At 47.6% G+C, this 25,172-nt stretch overlaps 1 protein-coding gene across 1 annotated transcript in view; it reads left to right on the top strand.

The window, feature by feature from the left end:
• The window catches only part of LOC144100745 (small G protein signaling modulator 3 homolog), a 66,395-nt gene that overhangs the window by 20,303 nt on the left and 20,920 nt on the right, over positions 1 to 25,172 (top strand). The window contains exons 7-14 of the mRNA XM_077633574.1: positions 7,658 to 7,853; positions 10,655 to 10,800; positions 14,850 to 15,077; positions 15,294 to 15,491; positions 18,462 to 18,617; positions 19,132 to 19,236; positions 19,545 to 19,603; positions 24,649 to 24,742. Coding sequence (XP_077489700.1) covers positions 7,658 to 7,853; positions 10,655 to 10,800; positions 14,850 to 15,077; positions 15,294 to 15,491; positions 18,462 to 18,617; positions 19,132 to 19,236; positions 19,545 to 19,603; positions 24,649 to 24,742 — 1,182 coding nt within the window. The remainder of the gene's footprint in view (positions 1 to 7,657; positions 7,854 to 10,654; positions 10,801 to 14,849; positions 15,078 to 15,293; positions 15,492 to 18,461; positions 18,618 to 19,131; positions 19,237 to 19,544; positions 19,604 to 24,648; positions 24,743 to 25,172) is intronic.

Genomic DNA, 25,172 nt, shown 5'->3' with positions numbered 1-25,172 from the left:
GTGCATCCGGCGATCTCAACGTGTTGCTTCTCGACCGGCAGTGCAAAGGAGGGATACACACAGAAGTCTTCGTACAAGATGTTCCTATACGTTTCCTCGTAGACACGGGTTCTGCTGTCTCCATTCTGTCGAACGCCACGTATTCAAGGTTGAAACGCTTCCCTTTGCAGCCAACATCAGCGTCACTCTACGATTTCTCTCGCCGCAGAATAACCATCGAGGGGTGTTTCACGGCGCCAGTCATCTTCCAGGATCGGCAGGCCGACATTCTCTTCTACGTCGTCAAGGACGGTACTGACATTCTCGGCATCGACGCTGTCGAAACGCTGCGTCTGCAAATCAACGGTACGTCATTGCAATGCACCCATATTACGCAAGCGCCAGAAGGCCTTGACCGTGAACTGTTTTGCCAGTTTCCGCACTTGTTTGATGGCAAGTTAGGGCTTGCAACAAATTTTGTCCATAAGGTCAAGATAAGAGAAGGAATCACGCCTGTTGTTGCTAAGTTGCGGCGTTTGCCATTTTCAATGCGAGACCGAGTACGCGAAGAGCTGCAGCGCCTTGAGCAAGAAGATGTCATAGAAAAGATTGACACGTCTGAATGGGTGTCTCCAATCGTAGTAGTAGCAAAGAAAAACGGCAAGATAAGAATTTGTGTCGATCTGCGCGAACCAAACAAAGCGATTGTCGTTGACAAATTTCCACTGCCGCACACGGAAGAAATATTGCACAAACTTCATGGCGCAAATTACTTTTCAAAGATTGATTTAGCAGCTGCATATCACCAAGTTCTGCTAAGCCCTGAAAGCAGGGAACTGACTACCTTCATAACCGATAGTGGACTGTACAGATTCAAGCGCGTCTGTTTCGGTCTTGCATCAGCACCGTCTGCGTTTCAGAAAATGATGGCCACTATTTTGCAGAACTGCAAAAACACTTTGTGCTACATAGATGATGTCATTGTGTACGGAAGCACACGTGAAGAGCACTTCAAGAATTTGAAACAAGTTTTGCACTTGATTGCAAAGGCTGGATTGAAGTTGAATGACAAATGCATTTTTAATGTGCAAGAAGTCGACTTCCTTGGTCACAGGATCAGTCACAAGGGAATACGCCCTTTACAAAGTAACATTGACGCCATCAAGGCTGTGCCAGCCCCAACAAATGTCGGTACTCTGCGCTCATTCTTGGGCATGGTAGGCTACTACGCCAAATTTATACCTGACTATGCGGTGGTTGTCGAGCCTCTTCGAGAGTTGCTACGTAAGAATGCCACATTCACATGGAACCCTGCAAGACAAGCTTGTTTCGAGCAACTGAAATGTTCCCTGGCCACAAGATGTTTACAGCTATTTGATCCTGCGGGTGACATTATTGTCACTACGGATGCCTCATCCATTGGCTTGGGAGCAGTGTTGCAACAGACAAGGAATGATGAACTGGTGACGATTGCTTTTGCTTCTCGCAGGCTTACTTCACAGGAACAGAAGTATTCTGTAGGGGAATTGGAAGCCCTTGCTTGCTTGTGGGCATGCGAATATTGGAGAGTGTACCTTTGGGGTCGTTCATTCATATTACGCACCGATCACCAGGCTCTGGTCACACTCCTTAGTACAAAGGGAGTAGGTCGCCGACCGTTCCGGATTGCGAGGTGGCACGCCAGGCTGTTGGCATACAACTTCACGATTGAATTTCACAAGGGTGACAAGAATACTGTTGCTGATGCTCTTTCAAGGATGCCCCTTCCAGGTCGTGTGGAGGAAGAGGAAGAAGAGACTGTTTGTGTTGTCTCAACATGCATTACTCATGAAGAGTTTGTCATTGAAACGATGCAGGACCCGTTGCTGCAGCAGGTTATAAAGTGGGTGACATCGGCATGGCCCGCAGTGAAGATGTTGCCTGCCGAAGCAGTTCCGTTCTACCGGGTGCAAACTGAGCTCTCAGTCGTTGGAGACCTCCTGCTTCGTGGTGACAAATTTGTAGTACCTTCGTCCCTCGTAGCACGGCTTCTTGACGCAGCCCACGAGTCTCATCCGGGAATAACGAGGACAAAGCAGCGACTACGTGAGCAATACTGGTGGCCTGCTATGTGCAAGCAAGTAGAACAATTCATTGCATCCTGCGCGGTATGCCAATCTGTTGACAAGTCTGCAAAACCCGTGACACCACCTCTGCAGCCAGTTGCATTCCCATCTGCACCATGGCAGAAGCTAGGCATCGATATTGTGGGCCCTTTTTCCGAAGTGCCGGCAGATTGCCGTTTTGCCATTACAGCCATCGATTACTACAGCAAGTGGCCTGAGGTTTGTTTCTCAGCAAGGGTGACAACTGCAACAGTCATCTCCTTTCTGCGAAGCATCTTCAGCAGGGAAGGATATCCAGACGAGATTGTGAGTGATCATGGTGCTCAGTTTACAGCCTTGGAGTTTGACAGTTTCCTCAAAGAACGTGGCATCGCTCATATGTATTCGGCAGTCTATCATCCGCAAGCTAACGGGCAGGTAGAGAGGTTTAATCGAGTACTCAAAGAGTACGTTCAAGTCTGCGCACAAGAACATCGGCCTTTGAAGGAAGCTATCACCGAATACCTGGGAGTCTACCGTTTCACACCGCATGCGACCACAGGAGTGAAGCCTTCCGTCCTTCTTCACGGCCGTCATCCCAGAACAAAACTTGATCTTGTAGGAGCGCCAGGTAAAGAGTTTTTTCAAGATCCGCAGGCAGCGATGAAGTCCATCCACAGCAGAGTAGCACAAAGGCAACAAGCAAGTAAGACTTACACTGACCGTCGACGAGCTGCAAAGTACTCTCCATTAACAACAGGTCAACCGGTGAGAGTCAAGTTGCCTGGTCACGTGCCTAAGGGCGCTCTGAGCTACTCGAGTCCATTCACCATTGTGGACCAATGTGGTCAAGATACCTACAAGCTCAATGATGGCCGCACATGGAATCGGAGTCGGCTGGTACCTTGCCCCCAACCAGTTCCACCACCTACAGTTCCGAAAAGTTGTTCGCCTGAATCAGCAAAACCACTTGGCGAACCACAGCAGGAGAACCACGACCCACCTCAGCAGCCATCTGTTCAGACGCCAGTTGAAAGGGACGTTCCAGGACTGAGGCATTCGACGAGACAAAGAAGACCACCAGTGTGGTTTAAAGACTATGAAAGACATTGAGTGTTTATTGTGTTTTTCCAGTGTTAGTTGCTAACTCTTTTGAGGGGGAATAATGTGGTATTGTATTCTGTAGTTATGTTTGTATAAACTAGGTGGCGCTAGGCATGCGCCCTATCTGGTTAGCTGACTCGCACATCTGTATATATATTCATCATTGAACTGGAATAAAAGGGGGGAGTTGGTCGAAGTATGTACGTGGCGGGTGCTTGACGTGGTGGTGCTCCGGCTGCTCCGGGCAGTCGGACCGGGCAGTTCCCCAACGGTACGGGATACAACACTATGGTAAAATTAAATGCTCATAACAGTGCTGTCATAGCACATTATTGGTTATAACAGTGATAAATCTGGTCACTGAGAGCCACCCTTAATAACTAAAAACATGGGAACACTACAGCCACCCCAGCCAAACCACACTTAAAATGCTAAAGTGAGTGTGTGCACGCAGCGATAATGAAAAGAGCTCGTGACTGCTGGTTGACAGACACTGCACTGGGGATGCTTGTATCCATGCAACGCAGGGAAAAGATTCTCTGTTGCTTGAAAATGAACAACAGTGCATGCCACTCTACATTGGGACAAAAAGCAAGACTGGTCGGGGCACAAGAAAGAGGGGAGGAGTTGCACAGCATACAGTGCTGGGTGAGGTGCAGGAACCCACCAGGTGTGCCCCCTCTGTCAAGGCAGAGGTGAAGGGAGCTTCTTTCAGTGGAGCAGTTCATTATTAAACGAGTATGCCACTCGTAGAAAATGCTCTGGCGTGGTGGCTTAATGCAACATTGTTAAAGACTCCAGCACCCAGAAAATCTGCCGTTTTCAGTGTTGTGAGCGAAAAATTGGGTGGCGTAGGGTGGCCCAGGTGGCCACTCGCCGGAGAAACAATCTCAATCAACGATTGGTTGCGAGAGGTTGCTCGGGAAGGGCAACCTGGGTTGCACAAGCCCCACCGGTGGCAGTGGTGCACCATTGCGGAAGGAGTGGTGTGAGGGCCAATGCAAAGTTGAGAATGACCAATTTCACATATATGGGCATTGACCCGTTATTGCTATGGCATCATATCCTTAGCTTAACTGCCCTCTCCAAATTTTTGTTTTCTTTTGGTGCAGCAGCGCGTAGCCCCATCCTTCTTGCCACGAGCGTCTCAATCAATCGATGCAGTGCACGCATGTTGCCAACTGTTCCCCCAGCCCTGCAAGCAACAGCTTTGATCGGGACAGTGCGGAGGCTCGCGAAGCTCCTGGCCATGCAGCAGTGGTCATCAGTGAACAGTGATGATGGCGGCATGTCGGGTCTTAAAAAATGGCTGCAAGCCTATTATGTACAAATAAAGACCTCACTGACGAGACCCTCAGTGCAGCTGTCACCGGTGCAAACTTGACAACAAACAGGAAGCCTATGGAAGTTGTGTCGCATCAAGAGGCCCTAGAACAGTTGAGCCTCTCTGGGACTTTCCTGCATTGAATGCTCTGAAGTTTGTCATGTTTTCTTTTATTTTTGGGGGGCACAACCTGGTTATAGCAACCACCGGTTGCAATAATGGCATTTCCTTGGCACTTATATATTCGCTTCCCATCATTGCTCTCTACTCCTGTTAAATTTCCTTTCCTTTCAAAAGAAAACAGTCGACAGAAATCTGTCTGGCTGGGAAAGAAATGAACTCCAGTGAGAAAAAAATCGCCGGTCAATAGTCTGAAAACGCAACGTTTTTAAACCTACTTGGTTCCTTTGTCCGGTGTGACTGCGGACGAGTTACAGCTTTCCTTTGTAACTCTTTCTTTACCGCGGCGTAGGCTGTCAAGCACATATGACCAGCATTCTGAGCCCGCCGCCAAAGATTCAAGAGAGCACTCCTGGACAAGCTGCACCATCTAGATTGCTTCTATAACATCAAAACAGGACGAGTCTGAGGCAGGCAACAACACAGGGTGGTACTGACAACTGAACGTTTATTGAAGAACATCAGAGCTTATATGGATCAGTCGCACGTGCAATCTGGCAAACAATCGTAAAATGAAGATGAAACACGAGAAAACAGTTCAATGGCAACCATGACGAAAACAATCGGTACGTTGAAGGTGAAGGAAACCGAGCAAGGATGACACAACTAACCTGCGCAAAGCCAAACAAAAACAACCTAGTGAAACACTGACAGAAACGCCAATTCTTTGTGGAAAATGGACACAGAAGGCGTGCTGACACACTTTATCTGGCTCCAATCTCGAGATGGCAAAATCCTCGACTATTTCCTTTTCCAGCTGCCCCTTGCTTCTTCCTGTGATCTGTGTGCAGTTCAGCTTAGGATAGCAGTCTGTACAACTGCGACAGGGAACGGTCAGGGCAGGTCCTCCGGACCTACTCAAGTAACGTGTATGCTCTTGCAAGCGAATGTTTTTTTTTTTAAATTTTCTAATGCAAAGGGGTGACACGAACAAAAACTTTGACCAGACATAGTCTGCCAGTTGCTGATCATGACATCCGTTTCGCTGTGTGCTCCCCAAAAGCAGAAGGCTACACTGAGCACTTTTGTCGCTTCTTATGTTCTCTTTTTTTTTTTGAACCATGTGGAATGGTTGGATTTCAGTTTCGATTGCGATACTTTGTCTCAGAGGCCCGGGACACCATTGCGGGCACTCACTTGTTTCGTTTCACCGTTCACGTTGCATTTTAGGTAGTGTGCTTGACTTGTAAATGATGAGAGTGGTTTTGTTTTGTGTTTTAGTGTCTTGATTTAGAGAAAACCTAGCGCAAAAACATGCAACCACAAAGACAGAACAGACGAGACACAAGCGCTTGTGTCTCGTCTGTTCTGTCTTTGTGGTTGCATGTTTTTGTGCTAGGTTTTCTCTAAATCAAGTATGCACCAGCTAGCCCAAAAAGAGGTGTTAATGTTTTAGTGTCTTTGGAACATACTGCACAAGATACTTCACCAAATGCGCCAGCAGATTTTTGATTATGGGGATGTCAAGGAAAGCCACGCTCCCTGTTCACACATAGAACCCATTCACTACCAACTGAAAAAGAAAAAGAAAAAAATAGGAACTGCAAGCTTTGCTATAAAAAAAAACAAGGACAGGACTCTGAACAAGTGTAATGTGCAGCACATATGCCACATCTAGCTCAACTTCATGTCCTCACGCAAATGCTTCCGCTAGGGGCACAGCAGTCACAGTGCAGTGTGTTATTTACGCAGCTGCAGATCACAACAGTGGTGGCTAAGAACATGTGCAACATGTTGTATGTTTTAATTTCTTTGTTGTCAATTTCTGGCTGAGTGCAGCAGCCTATTTTTGTTTTTGCTTGTATTTGTGTTGCCAGCCTAATTAACCATTAGTTTTAGAAAAGTTTTGCACACACAGCCTTGGCATTTTTTTAGAGCGAGAGCTCTACTCCTCACGGTACAACTTCCGATTTTGATGTGGAATGACCTTCACTGCCTCACAAGGTCAAACTAAACTTGACTGCATGGTGGTATGGCCCAAGCTATGGTAGTGTGACTACGCGATCATATGACTGTGACCACTGGGTACCTGCCATTGACATTTAATTTGAGACAGTGGAAACCGTGCTTAACAGGGCTTTTGCTCGTATAACTAGGTTCAAGCCATGTTCAACTCCAGCCATTTTTTCGTTCTGAAGTATAATCATTAACCTACAGTTTGATATATATTGCACTGTGCAGTGCTTTAGCTCTTCTCGAAGAAATAATTGTTATTGTGAAGGAAGGCCAGGCCGAAACGGCGGGAGGTTTGTGGAAGAAGGCTGGGACGAGACGGCCGTGTCTGGCGTGTATTCTGATGGCGAACCCGAGGCACATGCCACAGGCGAAGCCGCGGGATGGTGATGGTATGTACAAGTGAAAGAAGATTATCCCTGGAAGGCTCACACAATCTGCCTGGGAGGTCGGAAGCGGCCCCCGCTCCTAAGCAACCGATGCGCCGCGGCACACGTACGGTTTCAAACGGGAAACATGGACAATTTCAGTACCACGGTGGTGTCGATCAACGGGGGGGAACAACAGGTGTGACACTGCAGTTTACTGGGGAAGTTCGATTGATGACCCTGTAGGGACCAAGGTAGCGGTGGGGAAATTTGCACTAAGACCAGGTGTGCGCAGTGGTGTGAAAAGGAGTACATCGTCACCTGGTCGGAAAGAGACCACACGATGAGTAGAATCGTAGCGACTCTTGCGGTCCTCCTGGCAGGCTTCAGTGTTGAGGCGAGCAAAGTGACAGCATCACGGGAGACGAACTGGGCAGGTACAGAGGTGGAGGTATACTCAGGCGTAGAGAAGAAAGAACTGTCCAGAATTGTGGTTGGCCGTAAACGAGGAAGGAAACATTATTTCTAAAACAGTCAAAATCGGTCATTTATTCATGGTAAGGAAAGAGTCCGGGGCAGAGACATGTCCCTCAAGCCACCCTTTCCCTCTGAGGTACTTGTGCACAGTCCAGAATAAGATGACTTGTCGCCTTTGTGGAGCGCAGATAGCAGCAAGCCTGCTGCTGTTCCTGGAGGAGGAGGACGCCTTCTGGATGCTGTGCACCATTGTGGAAGACCTGCTGCCGGCCTCCTACTACTCGAGCACCCTGGCCGGGGTGCAGGCCGACCAGCGTGTCCTCCGAGCCCTGGTGACGGCCTGCCTGCCAGACCTGGATGCACTCTTGCGGGAGCACGACATTGGTTCGCTCTTCTTTCTGCAACCTGGCTGAGTGTGAATAACCTGCTGAAAGGGGCTTCACATTGCTTAATTCAGCTTCCCTTTAAATGGGCCTGTGAGAATCTTCTAAGCACTCAGTACTGTTTATTTTTTTTTTTGCCCAAGTTGCCAATGACAAGACCAACACATGAGCTTGCTCTACATTTCAAATGGGAATGTGTGCAAACTAGTGAAGAGAAAACATTATATTAGGAATTAAAAATATTCTTTTCACATTATCTTGGAGCGTTTTTACAGTTTGAAGGGAAAGTCTTTCAGTCGCCACTTTTAAGGAATTGTATGTGTCTCTTTGGCACTGCATTGATTTTCAGTGTATTGGCACCCCGTGCCTGATTGTCCTGGATCAGATCCAAAAGTGCCACCCGTTCACTGTCCAGAAAGGCATTGCAATGCTGTGGAGCATTCGTGAAATCATATTACTCCTCCGCCACATATCATTCTCCATACCTTGGTCAAAGTTTGGACGAAAACAGAGAGCGGTATAGTGGTAGCATTGAAAATCACGCTCCAAGTTGTGAGGTGCGGGGCCTCTGGCTATAGTCTGTGAACTATGCAGCTTGAGTGAGACCAGTTTGCCCTGCCAGCCGTGTATCATACCGTCGCATGTGATTTTTGCTCCTCGTCACAGGACAGAAATGTGTCAAGAGGTTGCCAGTCACTGTACTTGAGGTGTCGCAACGAAGTATGCCCGTGTTTGCTTTAATTGTATTTTTGGGGCATAGACTTAGCCTGCACGAACATGCGCACTAGCTTTGGCAGCATTGACTGCTATGTGTGAAACAGACTACACACAAGGTCTGCTGCATTTTTCACTTTTTTGTGAGAGAGCAAATTGAGCTTGGTAATATGACAGTCTACGCCCATTGAAATTTCTGAGGGCCACCTAGATTCATCGCTGCCACGCAGCCAATGAGCATGCGATCCAGCAGCTGGTGCCAGGGTAACACCTATTTTAATTGAAAGTTTATTTGAAAAAAGCTATTCAAATGCATTCATAGCTACTGTTGTTTCAGCACTTGTTGATAGTTGCAGAGCATGCTCAGCGGTGGAAATGGTCGAAACACAGTGACACGCTTCCCAGGAACAGCATCGGTCGCTGGACAGTCTGTGGACTTGTCATTTTGACTAACAAATTAAAATTCGTTTATGGGCTGATTTTTTAGTCTGACCCTTTGTAATTAAATCAGAAAGATGTTTTGATGTACTGTAACACTGCCTCCAGCCCAAGAAAGGAACCTCCATCCTTGAGAAGCAACACCCACCAGCTACCCTCCACAAGGCTCTTCCACCCACTAGAAGGCAAAAAGTGACGGTGAAACACCCTGGACAAGCCCTCCAGAGGTTGCACCCACCCTCGACCCACAATCACACTCGAGAAAAAATTGTCGCGTGTGTTGGCTAGGGTAAAATCATAGAGGGCAAATCGAACTGCTTTTGCAGAATTGTCGCATCAGTCGATGTCTGACTGTCCCCTTATTTTTATTTTATTTATTTATTATTCCTTGTGAGGCTGCTCTCAGGGGAGATTCCCATTTGCAATCCTCCACTGAGGTGATCCGCACCGTGTGGCACCAGCCAATCCCTGCCCATGTGACAGAGGTGTATATGTGACATCAGTGCTCTGGGTACATGCCCCGTAAAAAGAAAAGCCAAAGGCTGTGGCAACCCCTGGCTTGCATTGTGTTTGCATCCAGTCGTTTTTTTGCTGCGACTGCAAAGTCCAAGCAGATGCAGGAAGTGAGCAAAATTGTAGCGATTGGCATCGAAGAAACCTCCCTCCTTGATCCTCTCTATCTGCATGCCGGCAGTGGTGAGAACACATCAGTCAGAGCAACGAGCAGCTTTTTAAAAATGCTAGCCAGGACCCGTGTGGCACCAGAAAAGGAAGCAAAGAAATATTCCATGTGCACAGCGAGAATACGACATGCCCAATGAGCTGAAACCAAGACTAGGAGAAAGCAGTGAAAATGGGCAAAATTAACCACGCGAGCCAGAGAAATTTCGTAAACAAAATGTGAAGTCAAAAGTAAAAGTTAACAGGAATGAAAACTTGTCAAGGGTAAAAAATAACAAAGAAAAGCATTTCTAACAAGCTAAACAGAGTGGAGCAACAGTTGAGTCAGAACTGTGCAGTCAAAATAACGAACATAGGGCAGTTTCAACCAAAACGAGCAAAAAGGAATAACGCATTACAGAAAAGCTGTGTCAAAATTAGCATCTTTTTAAGAAACCGTATTCCTTGTCAGTCAGTAGCGCTGACTCTCTGGCCCCCGGTTTCCCCAATCCGCAGTGCCCCAATGATCACAATGGCTGCTGGCATTGTTTCTTACAAGGTGTTCTAGTAACCTGCGAGTTTGCCACCTGCTGGTTGGGCCGATGTCTGCACTTCAGAGGGTGTTTCTTTGCGCACGGCTTATTCTTTGGTCTGGCCAGCAGGGCACAGACCTTGGCAAGTTTGCAAGGGGCCGAAAAGACAATGCATCACTACCATCTCGCTGATCATCTTCTGTGTTTGTTGCGCTGCTGCTTCTAGTCCTGCCAACAGACCCTAGCCACTACTCTAGTCAAAGAATGCCTGTAGCACAAGTTAATGCACCCACTGGGAGAGGGTGCTGAGAGCTGAGCCACAGCGTTTTTACAACAAGTCAAAGACAGTTGTGTGTGAATACTACTAGTTCAGGCTGTTGGCATTTTTACACAGCACAAGGCTTGACCACTGTTTGTGACAAGCCCGCACCACAAATGCGTGTGTTGTGCTGTGCAGAGCTGTCGCTGATCACGCTGCACTGGTTCCTGACACTGTTTGCCAGCGTGGTGCCCATGCGGGTGCTGCTGCGCATATGGGACCTGCTCTTCTACGACGGCTCCATTGTCCTCTTCCACATCCTGCTGGGCATGCTCAGCTCCAAGGTCAGCGCCTCTCACAGTTGTACGTGATACAGGCAGTGGGAGAAAGCTGTTTCAATCTTAGCTGCATTCTTCACGTTCAGTGTTTCCACGGTTATCATTTTTTCATGAGTGTGCCACCCTTGCCTTGTCCCTGATTTACCAGCTGCTACAACCGGTAGTGCTCCCTTTCTGCCAGTGGCTCACTAGCAGTTCGTAATATGTACAGTAAAACCTCGTTATTTGGGACTTCAAGGGAGTGGAAATAAACATCCGATCCCAACGTCGAATTGTCGAATGGCCCCCCCCCCCAAAACTGCCATAAACCTGGTTGTCTCCTTTTGAGACAAAAAGTGCATGACAACAGAGATTTCTCGCATTTCCATTGTTTTTATTTGTGCACACTGTCCACAACGGTATGAGCCTCTGCGGCTTCTTTCAGTGTTCGAAACGGTAGCATTGGAGCTTCTTTACATGTGGCGTTCCATGTAAGGAGGTTTCACCGCACAAACAGTGAACAGCACGTGACGAGCGCAGAGTTTTGGTGCACTGGAAGAATGGAAATACTGTGCAGATAGAAGCAAGGGAAGCGCGCATTGGCGTTGGAGCAGCAAGTCCCCTTCAAAAAACAAACAGAAAAGATCACCAACAAGGCAATCATTGTATTAAATGGTGTGCAGCTTGGCTGGTTTGCCGATATGTGCAACCGATAGCAACTAAACTGTGTGGCTGGACTCTCTCTCGGCCTTTCACTGGCAATCTGCCGACCGTTGACACGCCTGCCTTTGCGCGTGAGAAAATGTAATATGCAATTCAGGCTTGTTTACCAACATGAAGATCATGGGTAGAAGTCGTGACACTGTGGCACGTGAACTACTCGAAGCGCTTTTTAGCAGAAAAAAGGCTGATATGTGTATTAGCAACACTTCATTGTGCTTTAAACAAAAAGAACAGAGGAGCGGTTTATTGTAATGCTGAAAGGGCTGGCGGCGTAACCGTGGCACAAACTGACCCAGCAGCGGCGGCACCAGTACGGACTTCCAGAGCGAGCTCGAGCTCTCCAAAGCACGTGGCAGCCGGTTGCCGAGGCCGCCCAAACCTCTTCATCGTCGTTGGTGTTTGTGCACTGTCAGCTTCTTCATTGCAGAATATTTCTTGGCGACACGTGTGTAAGACTGTGAAGATATGATGAATGACTGTGAGTACCATATTCACACGATTGTAACTCGACCTATTTTCCGAAATGTGAAAATCCGAAGGGGGGGGTCAACTTAAAATCGAAACGAAAGCATCGAGCTTTAAATAAAGGCGAGACAAACGAGATATCTGGCATGCTACAGCGTGGTTGCATGTCTGCTGCATGTCTGCTGCATGGCTCTATCGCATCTCTCTTGGTGCTGTCCTTGAGCGGCTGCTATGTTAACGTGCAGAACCGGCACTCCCCCCATGCGAGGCGGCCGATGGTGGCTATCAATAAGCAGCAAACCGCCACCGGCCCACTCCCCACACGTGGCCGCAGATTGTTTCTGCTGATAAGCAGCGGCGGCCCAATAACGCATTCACTTTCTACTCTTTATTTTTACTTTCAACCGTGCACTCGTCGCTCAAGGGAGCGTCGATAGTCGATGGAAGGGCGGCCGTTTCAATCGTGGCGGCACTCCCACTCGGAACCGCAGCGGCGCCAGGGAGTGTCGGTGGCCGACGGAAGAGCCAACGGAAGAGCCGACGCCACTCATGCGTAGTTTCTCTTTGGCTCTGATGCATTTGATGACTGCATTCAAGATGACTATCATTATCTAAGCCGAAGAAATGAACTGCGCGCCGGGCTGCAAGTTTGACGTTCGCAACAGGTGATACATGTGTGGTAGCTGCAGCGAGGCAAAATTTTCAGCTGTTCCACACGATGCGGCTGTTTGCGAAGTGCGGGATTTCGCTGCACGACGATGTTAGAACGACGAGCTGTGGGACTGCAGCACTGATCACGACGGCAGTGCTAGTGAGGACGATGGCGCAAGTGTGGACGAGTAGTCCAGTGACTAATACATTTTCGTTTTGGAATGTGCCCACGGGTGCTCCCGCGCGTGGCAGCCGATAGCAGCTGACGATAAGCAGGATAGTGCTATCGCGTTCTATTATTAAGCACCTTGTGTAAACGACCTCGGCAAGTTTTTTTTTTTTTTTCTTCAGAAATGTGATGTTTAGAAATGTGAGTCGACTTACAATCGTGTAAATACGGTATACATATATGCGCGTTCTTTCCAAATAAACAGTTGTGAGTTAGCGTTTGCCTTGTCCATTTATGTGTCATGCTAAAAAGGAATTTCCGTTGGAAGAAACATGAACCAACTAGCCCCCAAGCAAAAACGCTGCTAAAGAACTCTTGCTTCGTACTCTGGGATCGCAACGCGGCGACTCCGCGCCGCGTACCTGCTCATCCACATGAATGCCAGAACTGGTCTGCGCATGCTTGCGGCAACAGACGCGAGCAGGTGGAAACGCTGTGGCCGGATATGTACTTGCCGTGTGTCCGTGGCCGTGCTACTCGCAGTGTGCACACACCATAACTGTGCTCGGTGGCATGCATGAGTAGAGAGATTTAGCACGTCACTAGTGCGCAGGGGCAGGGTTGCAAACAGATGGCCGGTGCCTGGCACCCTGTGACATTCTGAGGGCGATCTGTGCATGCGCAATGGCTCCCGCAGAATCAGATCACCATAGCGGCTGCGGATTGCAGTTTAATCGGAGAACGTGCGGTTCTCTTGACCTCCGCGTTTGAGCAGACTGCAGGTGCTGCAGCCGCTCTTCTCCATGTGAGATTCGCGAATCAAGCGCGATGACATGAGCACGAGAGGAAGGCAGCACGACGCACATTGTGACCGGTGCCCCTTTCCGACTCCTGACACGGGGCGGAGCGGCACTGGGCGTGCAGTGCGTACGCTTGGCAGATGTAGGTGTCCGCACAGGGGAGGGGAGGGGGTCCCAGTCGTCTAATGGAGGTTCCCCCATGCATTTGCTCTTTTGGACCTCTCCCATGCAGGTTTTCGGACAGTACTACTAAAAACTACTACTCAGTAACATTTTGTACATGTTGCAATGCCATCACATAGAGATATACGTTTTACAACCATACGTCATCTTTGTGCTGCGTTTTGACCAGAGGGGCCTGGGTTGGGAGGGTAAGGGGAGGGGGAGCGCTGCGGTGAAACTTGCCTACTCTTGTGGAGAACCCTGCACGCTTGCTTGCAGGTGTTCATAGAGTCTTGTTTAGAAGCAATAGCTGCGCAACGATACAATCACAATTAAGACCAGCACTCAGGGGTCTCATATAGGTGTGACACACCACCAAATGTGTTGGCTCCGCATGTAGGCCAACTCCCCAATTTTCAATGGCCCCTTTTGCAGGACGTTGACACACTTCAATGAGTGTGATGAAATTCAATGCATTTTCTCTCTCTCTTTTTTTTCACGTAATGGCTTTGTTGTCAAGTAAGTGCCCAAGCAGGATTGCTTGGGCGCTTACTTGACAGCTCCTGGCATTTTAATGTTGCCCTTTCCATCAATTACGACTTTTTGCCCGAAATCTTGCGCACCTCTGTGAAAAATTAACTGCTAATATTTTGCGCTGGAAAACTAACAAATTATCATTCTTGAGATATGAATATAGCAGAAAAATATTTGTTTTCAATGGAAACGTCATCTGAAAAGGTTAAAAGCTGCTGAAGTATTACTGGGCTGCACTGCACCCTATCGCTCAGCTCATTTTTGACAAAAACCTTGCCACTAAACTCAGTGCAGCTGTGGCATGGTCGTTGTTCTTCCACTTTTGTACTGTGGCTAGTATTTTTAGCAGTTTGCCAGTTTCAGTGCTACTGGTGGCACAGCAGCTCTGGAGAAGAAAAGCTAGAGTAGTGTTACCTAACACTGACATGAAGTGACTGTCTTGAAGACGACGACACTAAGCGTGATAAGAGTACCTCTCTGCACTGCACCTTCCCGTAGCAGTATAAACGGCACAGGCTGCTTGGCTTTGATTGTGCGGACAAATGGCGAGCACAACCTCCTTCATCAAGCAGGAGTCCGAGCTGCGGTCGCTGGAGAATTCGGCTCAGATCTTCAATGCGCTGTCCGACTTGCCGGGCTCAGTGCATGATGCGGAGCAGCTGCTGGAGGTGAGCGAGCGGGTGTCGAGGGACGTGACGGAGGCTGCGGTGGAGGCCCTGCGGCGCAAGCACCTGGCCTACCTGATGGCTGACCAGGGGGCACTGCTCAACCCCGAGCATGCCCGCAACTTGCCCAAGCAGGTGCGTTGGAAGAGACGCACGCCAGGAAAAATGCACAAGGCATTGTTCTCTCCGTCACTGCCATGCAGCTTTCACTGTCACCCTTTTAAAAAGCTTGAGAGGAAAGGAAAAGTGAGAGTTTCTCGGACATTTAGAGGAAATGAGAGTTGAAGGGGGCCATTGATTTTGTTTTTTCAAGTTGCCTTTTCTTTGCCCACCTTGCTGGTGCACATGCAGCACCTGACCCGACGCCAGGTGAAGCGTTCCAAGTCTGTGCTGCAGCTACTGCTGCAAGGGGAAGCAGACTGCACGTCTCCCTCGGAGGAGGACGTCCGCCACAAGAATGTGCGGCAGACGGAGATCCTGGTTGACCTGCGCGAGGCAATCCTACAGGTCTCCCGTCACTTCCAGGCCCTGGACCCTAAGCTTCAAGTGGTCAGTGGTTAAGCTGCATCCAGTTGTGTACTATTCCACTGCGCTGGCATAAGCATGCACACTTTCTGTTCCTGTGTTAGTGCATGTCAAAACTAGCCTAAGCACTAGCATCTGAGACAGCAGTTGAAGGTTTGCCCTCTACGCGTTGTCACTGACACTGCTCACGCTGCTGCGAGGTCTTCATCACCCTTCCGCTCCTTGGTCTGGCTGCTTGCTCGGTCGGCTTCTCGCTCAGCAGCAAGCACTACTAGGCCTTGTTGACAGCGAGCCTGTCAAGTGTCCTCCGCATCAGCCATGGCATGGCGGCTCCATGCGTTTGTGCTGTTTTTCTGTGGCCATCTGCAGAGGAGATCTTGACTGAGCTCCCTCTCACCGAGCACTTTACTTCCGAGCTGCAGCCACTCTGCCAGGAGAAAGAAGTGCAGAACCGATTCAGCTCGATGGCCTTCGCATCTCTGATAGTGTGTCCCTTTATTTACTGGCTAGTGCTTTTTTATATCTCCTTTCAACCTCTCTGTCGGCAACAGCCTCCCTCCATTTTCTCCCCCTACTTGTTCCTTTTTTTCATCCATCGCCGCCCCTCCATTAGTTATCTTTCTCTCCTGACCACTTCAATCCGTGACCTTGGACAGGCATCATCCATGTAACAGCTCGGGGTGTGCTGCACTGCCATATAAAATAGCTCACCGACTGTTACCATGCCTGTATGGCCGAACATTCTGCAACATTTTGCACTTCTAAACGGTTGCATCACCATGTACAAGTTTTTCACGCATTTTCGTAGGCACAAAGGCTTTCAGTTCATCGTCACTTCCCCGTGCCATATCACTTTGGAATGATCTTCCTGATTGCATTGCGTCGTTAAATAACCCTCTGTGATTCCGTGAGCAAGTCTGTAGCTTGTACTGCTAGAATAATCCATCTATTTTATTTGTTACCAAGCTTGTATTCCTTTTGTGTGTATTCTCTTGTATATTTTGTTTGCATCTCTGGGTATTCTGTTCAGTAGTGACCATGTATATTGTATTAATGATTAGAAGTTTTGCTATGTTGTTTTGTAATAACGCACTAAGCAGTGTTTTACAATGCCTTTCGGGGCCTGTAAGGTTCAATAAGTAAATAAACAAGCAGTGAGAAGCAGAGATTTGCATTGCTGCAAACAGAGGGCACCACCAATCCATGATGCGACACTCTGTGCGAGAGAGTGTCTTCGAAGCAGTGCACAGTGCAGCACCAGTCATCTGTCCTACTCTCTTTATGCCTTTACAGCACAGAACCGGGAAACGTTGCCACAGTCAAAATATTTGCAGCAAATATCATTGTCTCAACTAAAGTATTGAGCAACTTGAATAGTGATCAGTGCAAGGTCCTCTTTGGTTTCTCTCAGTTGCATAACCGTATATGGGAGGCCTATTTGGCAAATTAGTGCCCTATTGGATGGGCAAAGGTTTCCATTAACTTTTCATTAATTCCAGCTGCACAATAATTCAGAATGGATCACAAGACACCAGTTATAGTTTGTGGTGCTCATCATAGAATTTGTGCTGTTAATATGGAAATGAAGCTAAATGTCAATGCTCAACTCCAGGAAAGACCAAGGCTTTGCAAGAAGAGTTTCATGTACTATCTACTATTTTTCTCCAGATGCTTATAGTGCTTTTACCATACCATTTGCCAAGTTTCCTTCAAGATTATGCCAGATCCTATACCAGTATTTTTAGAGCTGGCAGGCATATGTGGTGCCTATCGACGAGATAGCGCCCAGCATAAATGGCTGCAGCATCATGTGTCACTTGCTTCCTGACAGCTTGCAGATCCAGTAGATCCACCCCATAATAAAGCAGCTCGGACCAGCAAAAATCTTTACTACGTCTTTACTATGTCAGTTGGTGATGGCATGGCTCTGACTGTGCTCTCTGACTAATTACTAAGCACGAAGGGTTGATTTATAAAATACTCAAATGCCTTACACCCTGCTCTTATCATTTCATTATGTGATAATTATTTATTATCATTTATCACACGTTATCGTGTTTTCAACATTGTTTACGTCTTGTGGAAGAACTGCATTTACACGAATACAAAGATAAAGCAAGTTTGATTCCATATGAAAACCAAAGCTTTCCAAGCTCTAGGTCATCTCCTTGGCTTCAATGTCATTGAAGAGGCAGTAAAGAAATGCGCGCAACAAAGTCAAGCGTGGCAAAACCGCCTACGCAGTTCCACTGCTTCTTGCCGCTTCCCCGTGCCTCACGCTACCCCCCCCCCCCCCCCCCTTTTCTTCCACTCTTTACTGAAAGACTGTGCTTTCTCAGTGACATGTGCCGTCGCCTTCTCTGTGCATTTATAGCCAGCTTATCCGTGCGCGCTTTGCCTCACGGCCTCAAGGTCATCGAAAAGTTGGCTGCTCCTCGCGGTTCTCAAGCTTGGTGGTGAAGCCACTTCAAAGACCGCATTCGGTATCTGCCTCGTGCTCCTAAACTTCGCGCCTGCCACGATGTTATCATTCCGCAGGAAGTACATCGCCACGGCCAGACGCTCTTTACTATAGCAGTCTCTTTGAAAAAAATTGGCGGTGGTTTAGCTCTGGTTAAACCTAGAGTGACGCAATAACTACAGCTGTAGTGGAACTTGGTCATGTGACCAATCACGTGATCAGCCACGGCGCCGCCACGCTGAAGGCTCGGAATGCTACCGTAATGTAGCTATCGCTACTAAAATGTTTACCGTGACCGAAAAAAAAATATACAGTTGTGCATGGAAGGTGAAATGGGACCGCTGCTTCACTTTACTATATCAGAGTTTACAATAGTGGGGTTCCTCACTGTACTTACCAGCGGTATGGCAATCCAGAGACGGCCATATAGTGGGCCCAACAGCTTGTAATCTGAAACATGGGACTGGTATTATGGAAGAGATCTGCTCCTGACATGATTGCTGGCCATGCACTGTGCTGTGCCCATGGTGCAGACACTGAACTCTGACTACTCCATGGAGAGCCACGCACGTGACCACGAGAACTTTGCCAATGTGTCCCGCTCAAGGCACCGGAGGGCCAAGGCTTTGCTCAACTTCGAACGGCACGATGATGATGAGCTGGGCTTCCGCAAAAACGACATCATCACGGTCAGTGCTTGGTTTGTTTCTTTTGTTTATATGTTTGAAGGCACGACAAGAGCAAAAATATTGCTTTTCATTCTGTTCTGAAAAGTGGAAGGTAAGGCAGATTGAACACAGTGCAAGGTGCCATCTTCGTTGTTCAGAAGAGCGTGTTGTCTGGCAAGTTGGCTTTGCATGATATGAAAGAAGTGGGCGCAAAACTTGGACAAGTGCTTGTCAGTCGTCGTTTGTGTTTCTTCTCGGTCCTTGTCCAAGTTTTGCGCCCACTTCTTTCATTTCTTTGTTGTTGTTTATGTGTTGTGCAATGAATTGAGCTGAAAAAAAATGAGGTTGTAGCATAGTACACATTGACATGCACAGAATGGTGCCATCTTGTGGTAGTTCATTACAGTGTACTAACAGGAACAACATAAATGCTTGAAAAGCCCTGGCCTTTACGCTAGCTCTGAAAGTACAGTGATTGAGAGTGAATTTGTGCTGTCTTCACTGCAGTTAGATGTTGAAACTTGATTGCATGCAGATCATCAGCCAGAAAGATGAGCACTGCTGGATTGGGGAGCTGAATGGCCTGCGTGGATGGTTCCCTGCGAAGTTTGTTGACCTCCTGGACGAGCGCAGCAAGCAGGTTTGTCATGCAGGTCGATAGCCTGGCGTGCATTGTTACAGAGCGCTGTGAGCTTTGTAATAGCTCTGCTGACATACGACACACTAGGTGACTTACAGTCTCGGTGGTCGTGTCTGGAATTACTGTTAGACATGAATGGACAGGTGGTGAGCACATAGTTTGTTCCAATTTCAGTGCTGCTATATTGCGATGCATTTCATTAGTGCCTGTGCATTAAGCTATGATGCACATAGAAAGGAAAAGCATGCTGCTGCATAATTTATTGCCACCAGTGAACTCACCGTTGGCTGTACTGTTTCCTGACCCAGTACTCAAGCGCAGGAGATGACTCGGTGACAGAAGCCATCACAGACTTGGTGCGAGGGACGTAAGTGCAGCCTTGTAATTATGCTTGTCCTCCTTAGCTCGCTCTGTTATCTGTGCTGCTTTGCTGGCTGCGGTGACTAGTGATTGCAAGTGGCGCAAATTACTCATTTTTAACTGCATGCTTAAAATGTCGGCGGTATACAAGTGGGCGGACGACTGTGAATATATCTTCAGAGACTAAAATATTAGTTGTACATACAGCTGTGGTAAATGAGTAGCTTGAATATTTGAAATTTCTAATATGACTTGAACATGCTTGGTATATGGCTCATGTTCGATTTGAGAAATAAATATTTGGAAATTTCTAAATATAATCTAAAACATTTAGCAACAGCTGAGTATATGTATGACTGAAAGATATCTGGAGATCAAGTTTATAATGTTGAGAAAACAAGGCGTCCTGTTCACTTTCTTCTCCATCATTTATGGTTGTGCTTTCGAATGCTGGTAGGCTTGGACCTCGCGCGGAATTCTGCAAGTGGGCTTCCCCACTTACTGAACTTGATGAAAACAAGGTCGGCAGGCACCTGCTTCGAACAAGTGTAATGCGAAAGGGTGCGGTTTTTGGTTCGAAAGCACTTCTAGCCGCACTATCGAGTTTCAGCAGTGTCTGCCGTTGTGAAGCATCTCAGTAGCCAGTGCAACTGGGTTACTGAGTAAGTGAACATCTTAGTCGCACTGTGACATCCACCTACAGATTGAGGCCCCTTTCCCTTCCTGAAAACCAGCAAAGATGCATAACTGGTTCCTTGGATCAATGGACTCCCCAATCGCGCTTTTAGGCAAAACCATGCCTTTGCACAATACATATTTCGTGTTTAGCAATGCTGAACTGTGAGGCTATTTTTTTCTGACTCTTCCATAATGAGCTTCACACTTAACGCCTACACCTAACGGCACTCGTACTGTCACCTTCGCCACTCTTCTGGCATGGGCTCTGCCATCTTGTTTTGGTCAACAATGACATGTGGGAAAGCCTACATTCCATATTGAGCTCCTCAAAGGGGCTGAATTGAGGTGCCACCGGCAGGGCAAGCGATCGTGTAAAAATCCTACAAAACATGGGCTATGATGCATGGTGCATTGCAGCCCATGCACCTCTGACATGTGCATAACAGCAGGCAAGATGATGATTAGAGGGCCCTTGTCACTAGGGCAAAAAATAGCGTGACCACTCAGTGCTGGTGTCCGAGCTTTGATAGCAGCCTGCAGTGATGGTGGCTGTCAGCTGTGCATTCACGAGCCGTGCGAACTCAGCTGTGCGCCGCTTTCGGACAATTTATTGGCATAAAGCCAGTGATTCCTTGTTTTAGAAGCGGTCCCGCAGTTCCAGTGCCGACGTGCATAAACCCTCACTCACATCAGCATTGTTGTTCCAGCACGCCAAAACTGTACACTCGTCGTTGGATTTTCATCGTTTGTGTGATGGAGCCTCTTGACAAGGCTTCACCGCATTTTCAAATTTTCGGCAGCTTTTTCTCTTCTTTTCAGTGTGCAAAGGGACATTGATAACTCGGCCTTCCGATTATCCGTGCATTTCTCCTGGTCCCAAATTTTGCTGCCCACCAGGTTATTTTTAGTTGTACTGCATCAATTTATAGATTTCATTTCATCGCTCACAGATTGCATATTGTTATGCTGTCTAATCAAGCAGTATGTTTTCTGTGTGGTGCTGAGTCAGTGTTTAATTTCAGTTGCAAAAGTCATCCACTATCTCGAAAAAAGAAAATAATAACAAGGACAACCCTTTTCTGAAATGTTTTTATATTCTGTACAGGCACTCAGTATTTGTTTAGAAAATTTCAGTACAGTCGAGCCCACTTAAGCAAACCTGACAGTCCATTCATTATGTTCGATGTTCCTAGTAAGTCTGTATGACAGCTGAAAATATCAAGTCCGATAAAAGCGTCATTCATTATGCGTTATGCGCATGTGCTTGTTCAAAGCAGGCCCTGCCATGGCTCTTTCCAGGCTCTCCACAACAGGCATGTTTTCCATGGCTGAAACTCTTTCTGCCAGCAATCAGCTTGAGGCACGGGATATAATTAATCATGGCTGAAGCATCCACAGCTGCTGGTGGCCACATAATCAGATTCTTAGCGGTAGAGGAGTGCTTGTGCTCGGCGTTCAACGGCTTCATCAGAGCATGCGGCTTTGCAATGTGGTCCGCAGGAGCGTAGTCATCCTCGTGCTGCATTCTCATTGGTGCCAATCTCGGATCATTGGGGTCGTCGGTTCTCATGGGGGATCTCATATCAGTGTTGTTGTAGTCATGTTGTCTGGTTGGGGCTGGGGAACGTTGGGAGGTGTAAAACGATGAGCACTCCACAAAGACGTTGGCAGACAGCAGGCTGTGAAGCTCCGGGACTGGGATGATGAGGGTACCCAGCACCTTGCTCCAAATGTTACAGGACAGCAAGCCGATGGCTATGGCAAGATTTAAAGGTAGACGGCCTGGCGTGAGTGCTCCCACCACTGTCCACTTTGTTGTCTTTTTGTTTGTGACAATACCTTTTGCACCCTGAAGCTCACATTGAAACGTGCATTGCTGAAAGGCACAACTTGCTGTTGCCGAAGTAAGAGCCACCTGTCAGCAGGGATAAGTGGCTGCATGCAAGGGCAGGATTTTTTCGTTTCTTTGTCAGTCTGAAGTGCCCTTCACAGTGCTTACTTGTCATAGATGCTGAGAAATTAGCTTACCAATTTGTTCACAAGCAAGAAAAACAGTAAGTACATATGTCAGACTGCAGCACCATTGCTACCTGCCAAATGTGTACTTTCTTATAGCACACATTTTTTTGCACATTTCTTCCCTACATATTTACCCTTTCCAATCATATGTCGGGCATTGCCCAGCAAAAAAAATACCTGTTCGGTCAGTTGTCGGGCAAGGCCCGACACAACGTTTTCCTTGCTATTTCTGGAGGTAAGTTCGCACGCTATCTGGTTGGATTTGTTGTGTCCTGCAAATTGGCTATTTGGCTTTCCTCTTGAAGGGTGGCAGCAGCATACCGCTGAAAAAATATTTTTTGATCACATGGTTTTGAGGCATGGCTTCCATTCTGACAGGCATGTTTTATGGAAAGTTGTCTAATGACTTTGTAGAAAGCGAAGATGACTATGATGACAAAGACAACTATGTGCCTCCTTCGACAAGAGTCAACCATAAGTTCTGTCAGTGAAAGTGAAGAGCACAATCAGCACCAAAGACACATCTGCAAGTGACTCTTGGAAATTAACCGACGACCTCCCAGATTTTTATCTTGTGCAGCTCACTGTGCCCAACCTTGGTTCTACTTTCAGATTTACAATCTGAGATGGAGTATGCTCAGTTATTTTTCTCTGATGAACTGTGCAAGAAACCAACAGGTGCACTAAGGAAAAAATCGCCGTCCCAAGCAGCCTGCCTGGCTTAGTTGGGCTGACATCGCACTTCCTGAGTTCGAGGCATATTTGGGTGTTCTCTTAAACATGGCTCTCAACCCAAAACCTCAGATCGTTCTTTTCATCTGGACAAGATTTTTGCAGATTTTCTGGATGCTCCTCTCATCCCCAGGTGGTTGGACCACCACTCGTGGAAGCAAAGTGCAGAATATTGTTTAGTATATATAAACACAAGATGCCGAGAGAACTTCAGGCCAGGTAAAAAAAAGCCTTTGTGGACGAGAGTACAGCCGGTTTCATTAAAGTGCTACAACCCCAAAGCCTATGAAGTGGGGTCTTGGCATTTTTGTGCCTGGCGACTGCGCAACGGGGTACTTGTCTGCGTTGATTTTCTGGATGCTCCTCTCATCCCCAGGTGGTTGGACCGCCACTCGTGGAAGCAAAGTGCAGAATATTGTTTAGTATATATAAACACAAGATGCCGAGAGAACTTCAGGCCAGGTAAAAAAAAAACCTTTGTGGACGAGAGTACAGCCGGTTTCATTAAAGTGCTACAACCCCAAAGCCTATGAAGTGGGGTCTTGGCATTTTTGTGCCTGGCGACTGCGCAACAGGGTACTTGTCTGCGTTTGAGCCCTATTATGGCAGCACCACAGACAGCCTCTGTCGTCCTGACTTGTCATTCACTAGCCGCATTGTCTTGCATCTGCTTGACAAAGTCAAGCAGTCAGCACGTGGAACTGAATTTCACCGATATTATACACCACCACAGCTCGCCAATGAACTCCTTGATCAAGGCGTGCCGCTTACGGGAAAAGTTATGCCAAGCAGGAAGAACATGCCACAGGAACAATGAAGAAAGGAGATGTCATAACGTATCGCTTTCTTACATGGCTCTGTCCTGGTGCAATAAAGGTCCGGTGACAGTGCTCAGGTCAGCTCACAACCAGTCAATGCAGGCGGTGACAAGGGAGACCTTCATCACTAGAGAAGCTGCTTGTCATTTGCAACTATACAGCAGACATGGGGGCTGTTGACAGAGCTGACCATTATGTGGAAGTTATGCCTTTGTGAGCAAATGAGGGAGGTGGTGGCGGAAACTTTTCTCCTGGATGATTGAGGTATCGATTATAAACGGCTTTCTTCTCTGGACGTTGAAACAAGCTGCGCTGGGAGACAGTATCGCCGTATTGCCGAAAGCTTATATTGCCACCATCAAATGCCTAGAAGCATCAAAAGAGGCCGTGTACATCTGATTGCGACCAAGAACAGAGGCTCAACAGGAATCTCATTTAGTAGCAAGGACTGCATGCTGTCTGCAGTGACAGAAGGGAGACTGTCGAGAGGCACCACACTCACTGAGTGAAGTTCCGCTGGAGCTCTAGTGCAACTGAAAAAAAAAAAATGCTTCCAATAAATATTTATAACCAAGTCATGTCTTGGCACTCTCTTCGGCCCAAAAGACTGCCGGAAAGGGTTAATGTAAATTGTGGAGCATTGCTTTAGCTCTTTGTATTGAATATGCACAATTTAGTTTTTCCTTGTGCACTTGCTGTTGTTCTTCCTACTTCATGCATGGTGTATCGTTTAACATGAGCCTCATGCTGTGTCACAGTTTAACCAGCTGATGCTGCCAGTGTGCTTCTCCTCCTCTTGACACAGTCTGTGCCCTGCACTGAAGGCCGTGCTGGAGTACGGCATGAAGCGCTCCACTCTGCTCGGGGGACCCTGCCACCCGTGGCTGTTCATTGAGGAGGTGGGTGGTGCCCTTACCTGCTTGGAGGTGCACATTTACCACCCACAGTACTCTCGATAAACCTGTTAATCTAGTCGGTTTGTGGCTGCAATTACACCAACAGAATGTGTGAGAGGATGGAAAAAAGAGCAGGTGCAAAATGCTGCCAGGTGATTGCAGTCATTACAGTGTTTTTCATCTTACTTCGATGTTCACACTGTAAACAGGCTTTGTGTGGTGCTCTGCAGCACACACACTCATTTTATCTGTAATACGCGCAGTCTAGCTGTGCCATGTTTTGCAAACGTGAAAATGATAGGAAAGTTGGGCTGGCACAGGGCTTCTCAAATTGGGCTTCATTGAACCCCAGAGTTCCCTGGAGTGCTTTTCGGGTTCCTCAAGCGTCTGGATCCATGCATGCATGCCTCAACCTGCACCTTTCCTTTGCACA

Source organism: Amblyomma americanum, chromosome 8, assembly GCF_052857255.1.
Source record: "Amblyomma americanum isolate KBUSLIRL-KWMA chromosome 8, ASM5285725v1, whole genome shotgun sequence".
NCBI classification, from domain to species: domain Eukaryota; kingdom Metazoa; phylum Arthropoda; class Arachnida; order Ixodida; family Ixodidae; genus Amblyomma; species Amblyomma americanum.
Note: the sequence above shows the minus strand (reverse complement) of the source record. Positions and strands in the feature narration are given on the sequence as shown.